The sequence below is a fragment of the Mirounga angustirostris genome, unplaced genomic scaffold (assembly GCF_029215605.1).
Source record: "Mirounga angustirostris isolate CCGP_5_RB_7025 unplaced genomic scaffold, mMirAng1.0.hap1 SCAF_11, whole genome shotgun sequence".
In the NCBI taxonomy this organism is placed as follows: Eukaryota; Metazoa; Chordata; class Mammalia; order Carnivora; family Phocidae; genus Mirounga; species Mirounga angustirostris.
The window spans coordinates 54560428-54574014 of record NW_026991719.1 but is presented as its reverse complement, the minus strand read 5'-3'; the positions used below and the strand labels follow the sequence as shown (position 1 = coordinate 54574014).

At 36.4% G+C, this 13587-nt stretch overlaps 1 protein-coding gene across 2 annotated transcripts in view; it reads left to right on the top strand.

Moving 5' to 3' along the window:
* The window catches only part of OPHN1 (oligophrenin 1), a 729824-nt gene that overhangs the window by 600474 nt on the left and 115763 nt on the right, over positions 1 to 13587 (top strand). For both annotated transcript variants that reach the window (XM_064574174.1, XM_064574172.1), the window contains one exon: positions 1189 to 1268. In XM_064574174.1, coding sequence (XP_064430244.1) covers positions 1189 to 1261 — 73 coding nt within the window. In that variant the 3' untranslated portion in view covers positions 1262 to 1268. The remainder of the gene's footprint in view (positions 1 to 1188; positions 1269 to 13587) is intronic.

The window sequence follows — 13587 nt, the reverse complement described above, 5'->3', positions numbered from 1 at the left end:
GCTTTGTATCTTGATGAAGTCCCAATAGTTTTATTTTTGCTTTTGTTGTCCTTGCCTCAGGAAACATATCTAGAAAGCTATTGCAATAGGCAATGTTAGAGAAATTACTGCCTGTGCTCTCTTCTAGGATTTTTATGGTTTCAGTTCTCAAGTTTAGTTCTTTAATCCATTTTGAGTTTATTTTTGTGTATGGTGTTAGAAAGTAGTTCAGTTTCATTCTCAAATAAACCACAATTTAAATGTGATTAAGGCTGTAATATTTGTTGAAAAAGAAAACTTAGGAGCAAATAATTGTTACATAGGACTTGGTGAACTTTTCTTAAGCATGATACCAATAGCATGACCCATAAAATTAAAATTTGAAAAATTGTTATTAATTCCTTCATTGAAATTAAAATGTTTATAATCTGCCAAAAACCCTATTAAGATTTTGAAAATACAAGCTACAGACATGGGAGAAAATCTGAGAAACTAATCATGTGTAGACTATATAAAAACTCACAAAACCCAACAGTAAAAAATAAATGATCCAATTAGAGAGGTACATGAACAGACATTTCACTGTAAAGGACAAGTAGTTTGCAAATAATCATATTAAAAGACATTTATCACATCCAGTCATTAGTAAAAATGTAAATTTAATCCACAAAGCTTTTGCACAGTGAAGGAAACCATCAAGAATACAAAAAAGCAACTTACTGAATGGGAAAAGATATTTGCAAATGATATATCTGTTAAAGGGTTAATATTCAAAATATATAAAGAACTTATGCAAGTCAACATGAAAAAAATAATCCACTGTAAAAATGGGCAGAGGACACGAATAGACATTTTTCCAAAGAATATAAATGGCCCACAGACACATGAAAAGATGCTTGACATCACTAATCATTGGGGAAACGCAAATGAAAAGTACAATAAGATATCATTTTATGCCTGTAAGAAGGGCTAAAATAAAAAACATAAGAAATAACAACTGTTGGAGAGGATGCAGAAAAAAAGGAACCCTCATGCACTGTTGATGGAAATGCAAATTGATGCAGCCACTCTGGAAAACAATATGAATGTTGGTCAGAAGATTAAAAATAGAATTACTATATAATCCAGTAATTGTACTGCTAGATATTTACCCAAAGAAAACGAAAACACTATTTCAAAAACGTTTATTAACCTCTATGTCTATTGCAGCATTATTTACAATTGCCATGATATAGAAGCAACCCAGGTGTCCAAGAATGGAAGAATAAAACAAATGTGGTAGCCATAAGGTAAATATATATTACTTAACCATATAATAAATATTACCTAGCCATAAAAAAATAATGAAATCATGTCATTTGTAACAACATGGATGGATCTAGAGGATATAATTGCTAAGTGAAATAAATCAGTCAGAGAAAGGCAAATACCATATGATTTCACTCATATGTGGAATTTAATAAATAAATGAACAAAGGAAAAAGAGACAACTAAAAAACCAGACTCTTAAATACAGAGAACAAACTGGGAGTTTCCAGAAGGGAGGGGGTGGGAGGATGGGTGAAATAGATAAAAGGGATTAAGAATACACTTACTGTGATGAGTGCTGAGAAATGCATAGATTTTTTTAATCATTATATTGTAAACCTGAAACTAATATAATGTATGTTAATTATATTTTAATTTACAATTTAAAAAGAAACAAGGAGGTATCATTACATATCTATTAGAAGAGTTGAAGTAAAAAATAGTGAATACATCAAATGTTGGTGATGATTCATAGAATTGCTTTCTCATACATTAGTTTTGGGAATGTAAAATGATATAGCCATTCTGGGAAACAGTTTGGAAGTTCTTAGAAGAATAAACATATGCTTACCATACAATCCAGCTATTGTATTTCTCAACGTTTATCCCAGAGAAATAAATATTTATACACACATAAAAACTGGTACATGAATATTTAAAGCAGCTTTGGTCATAGTAGCCTTAAAACTTAAAGCCCAAATATCCTTTCATAAGTGAAAGAAATGGTGATACATTCATGCCATAAAATCTACTCAGCAATGAAAAGAAATAACTATTGACACACCAAACAACTTGGATGAATCTTCAGGGAATTACTCTCAGTGAAATAACCACTTCCAAATGTCACATTCTGTATGCTTTCCTTTATATAACATTCTTGAAATGGTACAAGTATAGAAATGGCAAAAAGAGTAGAGGTTTTTGAAATATTGATCTCATAAAATGAGTTGATATGTGCTCCCTCCTTTTCCATTTTCTGGAAAGACTGTAGAATTGATGTCAATTTTTTTTTCAGATGTTTCTTATAATTCTCCAGTGAAGCCATCTGGGCCTAGAGATTATTTTTCAGGAATTTTAAAATTATGAAGTCAATTTATTTAATAGTTATAGAGCTTTTAAAACTATTTAATATTGTTTGAGTCATGGTGGTTTGTTGTTTGCAATGAATTGGTCCTTTTTACTTAACTTACAAATTTATGTGTGGATTACTTTATAGTATACCCTTATTATATTTACAACATCTACCAACATCTACAGTGATATCCTGTTTCATTTCTGCTATTGGTAAATCATATATTTGCTTTTGTTTTCATTGTCAGTCTTGGTAGATGTATGCCAACTTTTTAAAAGATTTATTTATTTATTTGAGAAAGAGAGTGGGGGAGGGAAGAGGGAGAGGGAGAGAGAGAATCTCAAGCAGACTCCCCGTTGAGCATGGAGCCCAATTTGGGGCTTGATCTCATGACACTGAGGTCATGACCTGAGCCAAAATCAAAAGTTAGATGCTCAACCAACTGAGCCACCCAAGTGCCCCAATATATGACAATTTTTAAAAAAATCCAGCTTTTTTTTCATTGGTTTTCTCTATCCCAGAGTTGTTTCTGTACAGAAATCTGCCACATTTCTATACACAAATAATGAAGCAGCAGGAAGAAAAATTAAGGAATCACTCCCATTTACAACTGCACCGAAAACAATAAGATGCCTAGGAATAAAACTAACCAAAGTGGTGAAAGACCAGTACTCAGAAAACTATAAAATACTGATGATGAAATTAAAGACGACACAAAGAAATGGAAAGACATTCTATGCTCATGGATTGAAAGAACAAATATTGTTAAATGCTTCCTCTCAGGGACATGTCCCAAGTAGAGGGAATAATCTTCCCACTATGTGCCCCAGGAATTCTCCAGATCAGTTTCCACCCTGCATCATGACAACATCCATTCATGATTTAAAAAAAACCCAAAAAACAAAACCCTCAACAAAGTAGGCTTAGAGGGAACATACCTCAACATTGATTTTGTATCATACTGTGACTTCATTGAATTCCTTTATCAGTTCTAGTAGTTTTTTGGTGGAGTCTTTTGGGTTTTCTATATATAGTATCATGTCATTTGCAAACGGTGAGTTTCATTCTTTTTTGTTAATTTGGATGACTCATTTCTTTTTGTTGTCTGATTGCTGTGGCTAGGACTTCCAGTACTATGTTAAATACCAGTGGTGAGAGTTGACATCCCTATCTTGTTCCTGATCATAAAGAAAAAGCTCTAAGTTTTTTCCTGTGGAAATTTAGACTCATCACTAGGCCTCCAATAAAATCACTGGTTGAGAAGGAGAGTAGTATCTCAAAATTGCTCCCCCCATGGCTTCCACTGAAGTTGTGATGGAATGGGGCATTTCTTTACAACTAGATGAAGTTACCATTATGGAATGGTGAAATTTCTGGTTCTCCACGAGGTACCACTCAAGTGGAATGGGAGGAGCTCCTTGTTATCACTAGGTAGGGGAGACAGTACAGGTTCTCCATGCAGTCTCCACTAACACAAGCTGTGGGCATTGTGGCCACCAGATGGGAATCAAAGTTCCAGATTCCTATTCCGTGTTCTATTATGCCACCCCTGTAGGGTGAGGTGAGGAAGGATGTTTCATTACAGCTCAGTGAAAGTGGATGTCTAAGTGTCCTGCTTAGCTTTGCTGGTGAAGATGAGGTGGAGCCACATGTTTTTACATATTGTTTGGCTGCAGTAGGAAGGAGATTATCATCTAGAAGCTTTCTGTCATGAGTGGCTGTCTCCATTTCGTGGTTATTTGAGTATAGAGAACTGATATTTCTTCTTCTTCTTCTTCTTCTTCTTCTTCTTCTTCTTCTTCTTCTTCTTCTTCTTCTTCGTTGTCATCATCTTTGTCTTTATCTTAATCTTTGTCTTTATCTTAATCTTTGTCTTTGTCTTCATCTTCTTTGATCTGAATCTTGTCATTTCTGATGCCAGTTTCTACAGCTCCCAGTCCTGGAGCAAAAAGAAATCCAAGGAATTCAGAAGCAAAAAGAATTCAGAGAAATTCACTACCACATTGACAATAGGGTGTCAAGGTACTAAGGTCAACTTCCTTCTTTTTCCAACTTTCAGAACCTTCCTTATTTATTTACATTTAATTTTTAGTATTTTAAGATGAGCTTACACAAAGAATAAAAAGAAGTGCATATACTACATTTCATTTAAAATTGGATGTCAAGGAGGAGAGGAAGATGGTGGTGGAGTAGGAGGACACTGGGGTCACCTCATCCCATGAATAGAACTAGATAAGTATCAAATCATCCTAAATATCCAGATATCAACCTGAAGCCTAACAGATAAACTCCACAACTAAAGGGAGAGAAGAGGCCACATTGAAGAAGGTAGGATGTAGAGGTGAGATATAGGGGAGAAAGGGTTTGTGGCTAGTGTGGAGGGCAGGGAGGCTTAGTCATGAAAAAGAGTGACAGAGAGAGAAGCACACAGAGGAATGCACAAGGAGAACATTTCCCTAAACCATTGATTGGAAAATGAGAAGGACTCATTTCATGAGTTCTTGCAACCAGTGAAGCTTAAAGCCTAGATACATTAAAAGTCAGTGGGCTTGGTTGAGGTAGAACTCAGAGGGCACTGCACTGCTCATAGAGAGAAGGCAGGAAAACAACCTAGGGAATAAAGGAGATGGATGGCACCATTTTCCTCCCCTACCCCTCAGTATAAATGCAGAACCACCTGTGGAAAGCAGTGCAGCACCACCACTGGTTGCCTAACTGGCATACAACAAGCTCCACCCCTAGTGCTCTCACAGGACTGCCCTTCTCAGTCAAGCTTGCCTCAGTCCCAGCATGACTGTCCAATCCATCAGAAGACCAACACAACCCCCTGTCCACACCACATCTCCTGGCCAGATAATTCGAAAGGGCCTCAATTCTGGTGGAGGGAGTGTCAGGGCTCATTTCACAAACAGACCAGAGTACACCAAGTTAAAACTCACCACATTCAGGACAGGGACCAAACACAGCCCACAGCAGGCAAGGAGAACTTCTGCAGATGACTGCCCTGAAGTATAGAGCGGCCAAAACACAACAGCAGAGCACATGAAGCACATATCAGACACGTTCCCTGAAGTGCCATGCTCTGGGCACTACATGACCTCTTCTTCATAAGGCCACTACTTTCAGGAGCAGGAGACATAATTGGCTTTGCAAACACACAGAAGAAGACAGAGAGTTAGACAAAATAAAAGAGGCTGAGAAATTTATTCCAAATGAAAAAAACAACAACAAACAAAACAAAACAAAAACACAAAAAAGCAGAACAAAGCCACAGCCAGAAATCTAAGTGAAAGAGATATAATCTTCCAAGAGACTGGAAACAGACTTGAGACGATGAACAGCAGGCTAGAAGAAGCAGAAGAATGAATTAGTGACCTAGAAGATAAGAAATGGAAATAATGAAGCTGGACAAAAGAGAGAGGAATTATGCACATGAGAATAGACTTTAAAGAACTCAGTGACTCCATCAAATGTAATTATGTTCAATTTATAAGAGTCCTAGAAAATGAAGATAGAGAAAAGGGAGCAGAACATTTATTTGAAGAAATAATAGCTGAAAAGTTCCCCAGTCCAGGGAAGGAAACAGATATCCAGATCCAGGAGGCACAGAAACCACCATCAAAATCACCAAAAGCAGGCCAACACCAAGACATATTGTAATCAAATTCATAGAATATCGTGACAAAGAAATGATCTTAAAAGCAGCAAGACTAAAGAAGTCCTTAACTTACAAGGGAAAACTCATAAGGCTAGCTGGTGATTTCTCAAGAAATCTTGGCAAGCCAGATGGGAGTGGCATGATATATTCATGATATATGGTATATATATATATATATATATATATATATATATATATATATATATATATATATATACCATGCTATATGATATATGATATGTTGATTTTATATATATAACATGATATTTGATATATGCTGAATGGGAACAATCTGCAGCCAAAAATACTCTGTCCAGTGAGGCTATCACTCAGGATAGAAGGAGAGTAAAGAGTTTCCCAAACAAAACGTAAAGGAGTTTGTGACCACTAAATCAGCCCTGTAAGAAATATTGAAGGGGAATTTTTCAGTGCAAAGTAGAGACCAAAAGTGGCAAACACAAGAAAGGATCAGAGAAAAGCTCCAGAAACAATGACAAAATAAGTAATAAAATTGTACTCAATACATATCTATCAATAATTACCTTGAATATAATTAAACCAAACACTCTAATCAAACGATATGGGGTGTCAGATGTAGAGAACAAAACACCCATCTATACGCTGCCTAAAAGAGATTCATTTAAAGACACCTGCAGATTGAAAGGGAGGTATGGAAAAATATTTATCACACAAGTGGATGTCAAAATAAGGCCCAAGTAGAAATACTCATATTGAGCAAACTAAACTTGAAAACAGACTGTAACAGGAGACAAAGAAGGGCACTATATAATCATAAAAGGGACAAACCACCAAGAAGATATAACAATTGTGATTATTTATGAACCCAACATGGGAGCACCCAAATATGTAAAACAATTAATAACAAACATAAAGGAACTCATTGATAATAATAAAACAATAATAGTAGGGAGGTTTAACACCCCACTTACATCAATGGACAGATCATCTACATAGAAAATCAACAAGGAAACAATGGCTTTGAATGACACCCTGGACCAGAAGGACTTAATACATATATTCAAAACATTTCATCCTAAAGCAGCAGAATACATATTGTTTTCAAGTGCACAAAGAACCTTCTCCAGACTAGATGACAAAAAAAAACAGGCTTAAACAAATACAAAAAGATTGAAGTCATACTATGCACCTTTTCTGACCAGAACACTGTTAAAGTAGAAGTCAGTCACAACAAAATTTTGGAAGGACCACAAATACATGGAGGTTAAATAATATGCTATTAAACAATGAATGTCTCAACCAAGAAGCCAAGGAAGACATTTTAAAAATACATGGAAACAAATAAAAATGAAAATATAATGATCCAAAATGATGGGATGTAGCAAAAGCAGTCCTAAGATGGAAGGATATAGCAATACAGGCCTATTTCAAGAAGAAAGAAAAATCTCAAATTAACAAGCTAACCATACACCTAAAGGAGACAGAAAAAGAACAACAAACAAACTCTAAAGCCAGCAGAAGGAAGGAAATAATAAAGATTTAGCAGAAATAAATGATATACAAATTAAAATAAACAATAGAAAAGATCAGTGATACCAGGAGCTGGTTCTTTGAAAAAATTAATACAATTGATAAACCTTTAGCCAAATTTATCAAAAAGAATAGAGAAAGGACCCAAATAAGAAAAAATAAGGAGGGCACATGATGTGATGAGCACTGGGTGTTATACGCAACTAATGAATCATTGAGCACTACATCAAAAACTAATGATGTGCTATATGTTGGCTAATTGCATTGAAATTAAAAAAAAAAAAGAAAGAAGAGAAATAGCAACCAGCACCACAGAAATGCAAACAGTTATAAGAGAATATTATAAAAAATTATATGCCAAAAAATTGGACAGCCTGGAAGAAATGAATAATTTCCTGGGAACATATAAACTACCAAAACTGAAAGAAAAACAAATATAAAACTTTAACAGACTGATAACCAGCAATGATTGAATCTATAATAAAAAAAAATCCCAAGAAACAAAAGTCCAAGACCAGAATGCTCCACACACAATTTCTACCACATTTAAAGAATTAATACCTATTCTTCTCAAACTCTTCCAAATACAGAAATGGAAGGAAAACTTTCAAATTCATTCTGAGGCCAGCATTACCTTGATACCATAACCAGATAAAGACTCCACTAAAAAAGAGAACAAGAGGCCAATATCCCTGATGAACATGGAGGCAAAAAATTATCAATAAAATACTAGCAAATCTAATCCAATAGTACATTAAAAGAATCATTCACCACGATCAACTGGGATCTATCCCTGGGTTGCAAGGGTGGTTCTATATTCACAAATCAATCAACATGGTACACCACATTAATATAAAAAAGGAAAAAAAACATATGATCCTTTGAATAGATGCAGAAAAACCATTTGCAAAGTACAACATTCATTCATGATAAAAGCCCTCACCAAAATAGGGTTAGAGGGAACATTCCTCAACATAATAAAGGCTATATACAAAAAACCCATACCTAATGTCATCCTCTAAGGTGAAAAACTGAAAGCTTTTCCTCTACAGTCTGAAAGAAGACATGGATTCCACCCTCACCACTGTTATTTAAATTAGTACTGGAAGTTCCAGCCTCAGCAATCAGACAACAAAAGAAATAAAAGGCAACTACATCCACAAGGAAGAAGTCAATCTTTCAATATTTATAGACGACATGCTACTCTACGTAGAAAACCCAAAAGACTCCACCAGAAAATGGCTAATATGGATACATGAATTCAGTAAATTCACAGGATACAAAATCAATGTACAGAAATCTGTTGCATTTCTATACAACAATAATGAAGCAGCAGAAAGAGAAATCAAGGAATTGATCTAATTTACAATTGCACCAAAACCAATAACATACCTAGGAATAAGCCCAACCAAAGAGATCAAAGATCTGTACTCTGAAAACTATAGAACACTTATGAAAGAAATTGAAGATGACAGAAAGAAATGGAAAAATATTCCATACTCATGGGCTGGAAGAACAAACATTGTTAAAATGTTTATACTACACAAGGCAATCTGCACACTTAATGGAATCCCTATCAAATTACCACCAGCATTTAACACAGAGGTATAGCAAACAATCCTAAAATTTGTATGGATCCATAAAAGAATCCAAATAGCCAAAGTAATGTTGAAAAAGAAAACCAAAACTAGAGGTCTCACAATTCCAGACTTCAAGCCATTTAACAAAGCTGTAGTCATCAAGACAGTATCATACTGGCACAAATACAAACACACAGATGAATGACACAGAATAAAAATCCCAGAAATGAATCCACAACTATATATTTATCTTTAACAAAGCAGGAAAGAATACCCAAGAGAAAAAAGACAGTCTCTTCAACAAATGATGTTGGGAAAAGTGGACAATATGCAGAGGAATGAAACTGGACCACTTTCTTACACCATACAGAAAAATAAATTCAAAATGGATTAAAGACCTAAATGTGAGACAGGAACCATCAAAATCTTAGAGGAGAACACAGGCAGTAATCTCTTTGACATTGTCCATAGCAAGTTCTTACTAGGTATGTCTCCTGAGGCAAGGGAAACAAAGGCAAAAATAAACTATTGAGACTTCTTCAACATAAAAATTTACTGCACAGTAAAGGAAACAATCAAGAAAACTAAAAGGCAATCTACAGAATGGGGGATGGTAATTGCAAATTATATATTTGATAAAGCATTAGTATCAAAAATATATAAAGAACTTATCAAACTCAACACCCCAAAATAAAAAAAAAATCCAGTTTAAAAATGGGTAGAAGACTTGCATAGACACTTTTCCAAAGAAGACATCCAGATGCCTTATAGACACATGAAAAGATGCTCAGCATCACTGATTATCAGGGAAATACAAATCAAAACTACAATGAGATATCACCTCACACCTGTCAGAATGGCTAAAATCAACAACACAGGAAGCAGCAGATGTTGGTGAGTGAGGAAAAAGGGGAACCCCCTTGCACTCTTGGTGGGAATGCAAACTGGTGTAGCCATTCTGAAAAACAGTATGGAGGTTCTTCAGAAAGTTAAAAATAGAACTATCCCACAACCCAGTTATTGCATTACTAGGTATTTACCAAAAGAATATAGAAATACTGATTCAAAGGGAAACATGCAACCCAAAGTTTATAGCAGCATTATAGCCAATAGCCAAATTATGGAAAGAGCCCAAATGTCCACTGACTGATGAATGGATAAAGAAGATGTGGTATACGATGGAATATTACCCAGCCATAAAAAGAATGAAATCTTGTCATTTGTAGTGACATGGTTTTAGCTAGAGAGTATTACACTAAGCAACATACATCAGTCAGATAAAGAGAAATACCATGATTTCACTCATATGTGGAATTTAAGAAAGAAAACAAATGGATATGGGGGGAAAAGAGAGACAAACCAAGAAACAGACTCTTAACTAGAGAAAACAAACTGATGGTTGCTTGAGGGAAGATAGGTGGGGGATGGGTTAAAATGGGTGGTGGTATTAGGAAGGGCACTTGTGGTGAACATTGGGTGTTGTATGTAAGTGATGAATCCTAAATTGTACACCTGAAACTAATATTACACTGTATGATAAGTTACTGGAATTTAAATAAAAACTTAAAAAAAATACATTCTTTATCGCTCCTTCATTGATGAATGATAATGTTGCTGGGTGGTGTTTTTTGTTGTAGTTTTATTTTTTAAGATTTATTTATTTAGAGAGAGAGAGAGTGAGAATATGAGCAGGAAGAGGGGCAGAGTTAGAATCCAGAAGCAGACTCCCTGCTAAGTGTGAAGCCCAATGCAGGGCTTGATCCCAGGACCCTGAGATCATGACCTGAGCTGAGATCAAGGGTCTGCTGCTCAACCAACTGAGCCACACAGGTGCCCCTTGTTGTAGGTTTTGAATATATCATGCCACTTTCTTCTGGCCTTCTAAGCTTCTGCTGAAAAATCAGCTGATAGCTTTATAGGTTTTCCTTTGTACTTTAGTCACTGCTCTCTTGTGCTTTTAAGAATCTCTATTTTTAAATTTGCCATTTTAATTATTACTTGTCTTGGTGTGGACCTCCTTGGGTTCTTATTTGGGACTCTCTCTGATTACTGGACCTGGATGTCTGTTTCCTTCTCCAGGTTCAGAAATTTTCAGCTATTATTTCTTCAAATAAAATTCCTGATTCTTTGTCTTTCTTGTCTCTTTAGAGACCTGTAAAATGTAAATATTAGTATGTTTGATGTTGTCCCAGATGTCCCTGATTCTATCCTCTTTTTAACTTTTTTTTTCTTTTGCTGTTTAGCTTGTGTGCTAAACCCTTTCTTCCAGATTGCTGATTTGTTCTTCTTCATCTTTTAATCTGATGTTGATTCCTTCTAGTTTCTTTTATTTTTCCGTTATTGTGTTCTTCAACTTTGATTGGTTCTTTTTAATATTTTTGACCTGTTGGTTGAAATTCTGTCTGAGTTCATCCACTTTTCTCTCAAGTTTGTGAGCATTTTTATTATCATTACTTTGAACTCTTCATCAGGTTGATTGCTTATGTTCATTTCAGTTCTTTCTATTTCTCAAGTTTTGTCTTGTTCTTTCTTTTGGAGCATATTACTCTTTCTCCTCATTTTTTTTTTTTTTTTGATGTCCTGTGTTTGTTTCTATGTATTAGGGTACAAACTACCTCTCTCAGTGTTGAAGAACTGGTTTTGTGAAAAACGTCTCCTGGGTAGACTGTGTGTGCCTGGTGGGTTTTGCTGGTTGATTGGAGCCATAGTGCATGCTTCCTGGAGTTTTCTGGGTACTTTATGTTGGGACCATTCTGGTGGGATGACTGGAGTTGAAGTGGGCAGCAGATAGGGGGTCCCAGTGTGCTCTATTGCAGGGGGCACCCTGTTGAAATAGCTGTATTTTAAGAAGGCACAAGTGTGGACTAGGGGTTTCCGGGCCATTTGAACCTGAGAGTGCCCTGAGGGATATCTGGAGCTGAAGTGGATATGGACCAGGTGGTCCTGGGGTACTCCAAATAGGAGATACCCTGGCAAATTGGCTGAAGTTGCAATGGGTGTGGGCCTGCAGTTTACTGAATTGCTTTGTACCTGTGTCACCTTGTGAGATGTCTGGATTTGTAGTAGTTGCAGTCTGAGGATGTCCCAGTATGCACCACACTGAAGTCACCTTAGTGGGATGGCTGGAGCTCTGGCAGATATGAGTGTGAGGGCCACTTTAAGGGGAGAGCTGGGGCTGGGAAAGACCAGGGTCCTTGTGCTCACTGAAGCAACAGGCTGGCTAGACACCCAGATCCTGCTCCTGTCTGTGCTATAAATGTGGAGGGGAAATGTAAACAATGGCGCTTGTCAGCACCTTTAATCTTGGAAAGATTTCTAGCAGTTCCCCCACCATTTGGCAGATCCTTTACAGTTAGTTCAATTCTAGTCTAGCTGCTTTTTATATCACGGATTTTTTATTCTGTGCCCCAGTGTGCCTGGGACTGGTGTGGGCTAGGGGTCTGGGGATTGCTGAGGCAGCAGGCCAGCTAGAGCACCTGGACCCTACTCCTTTCTGCGCTATCAAGGTGGAGGGGAACATAAATAATGACACTTGCCAGCACAGACAGCACTGGAGACATTACAGCGTTTTCCCACCATTTGGCAGACACTCTAGGATTAGTTCACTTGTAGTATAGTTGTCCTTTAAACTGTGGCTTTTTTTCTGTGCCCCAGGGCAAACAAACCTGCTGAGTCCTTCAGTACTATCCTTCCCCACTGCAGTTCACAGCATTGGGAGTGGGCTTCCCATCATTACTCCGTCTCCATTTCTCCTGCCATTCTTTATGTGGTCCCTCTATCCTTTGTTGTGCCAAAGTTTTCAATCAGCCCTCAGTTCTTTAGGAGGAATTGCTTTATATGTAGGTATACATTCAGTGTGTCATGTGAGAATGTGAGTTCAAGATCTTCCTATCCTGCTGCCCTGGACCCTCCCTCAAAATGTGGTATGTATTTATACAAGGGAATACTATTCAACCATAAGAAAGAAGGAAATCCTCCCATTTGTGACTACATGCATGGACCTTGAGGTGATTATGCTAATTGAGATAAGTCAGAAAAAAACCAAATACTGTTTGGTATTACTTATATGTGGAAACTAGAAAAGCCAACTTTTAAAAACAAAGTAAATTGTACTTATCAGGGGCTGCGGAGTAGATGAATTAGGAGATGTTGTTCAAAGGGTGCAAACTCCCAACTAGAAGATGAATAAGTTCTGGAGATCTAACACACAGCATAGTGATTTAGGTAAACAGTACTGTATTGTATACTTTAAAGTTGTTAAGAAACTAGATCTTAAATGCTGTGACCACAAAAAAGGAGATGATAATTATGTGATGTGATAGAGGTGTTAGATAATCCTACAGTGGTAATCATATTAAAATGTATACATGTATCAAATAAAAATACTCATGTTGAATTTAAGAAAGAAAACAAATAAATATAGGGGAAAAAAAAGAGAGAGGCAAGCCAAAGAATGTTGTACACCTTGAAGTTACACAATG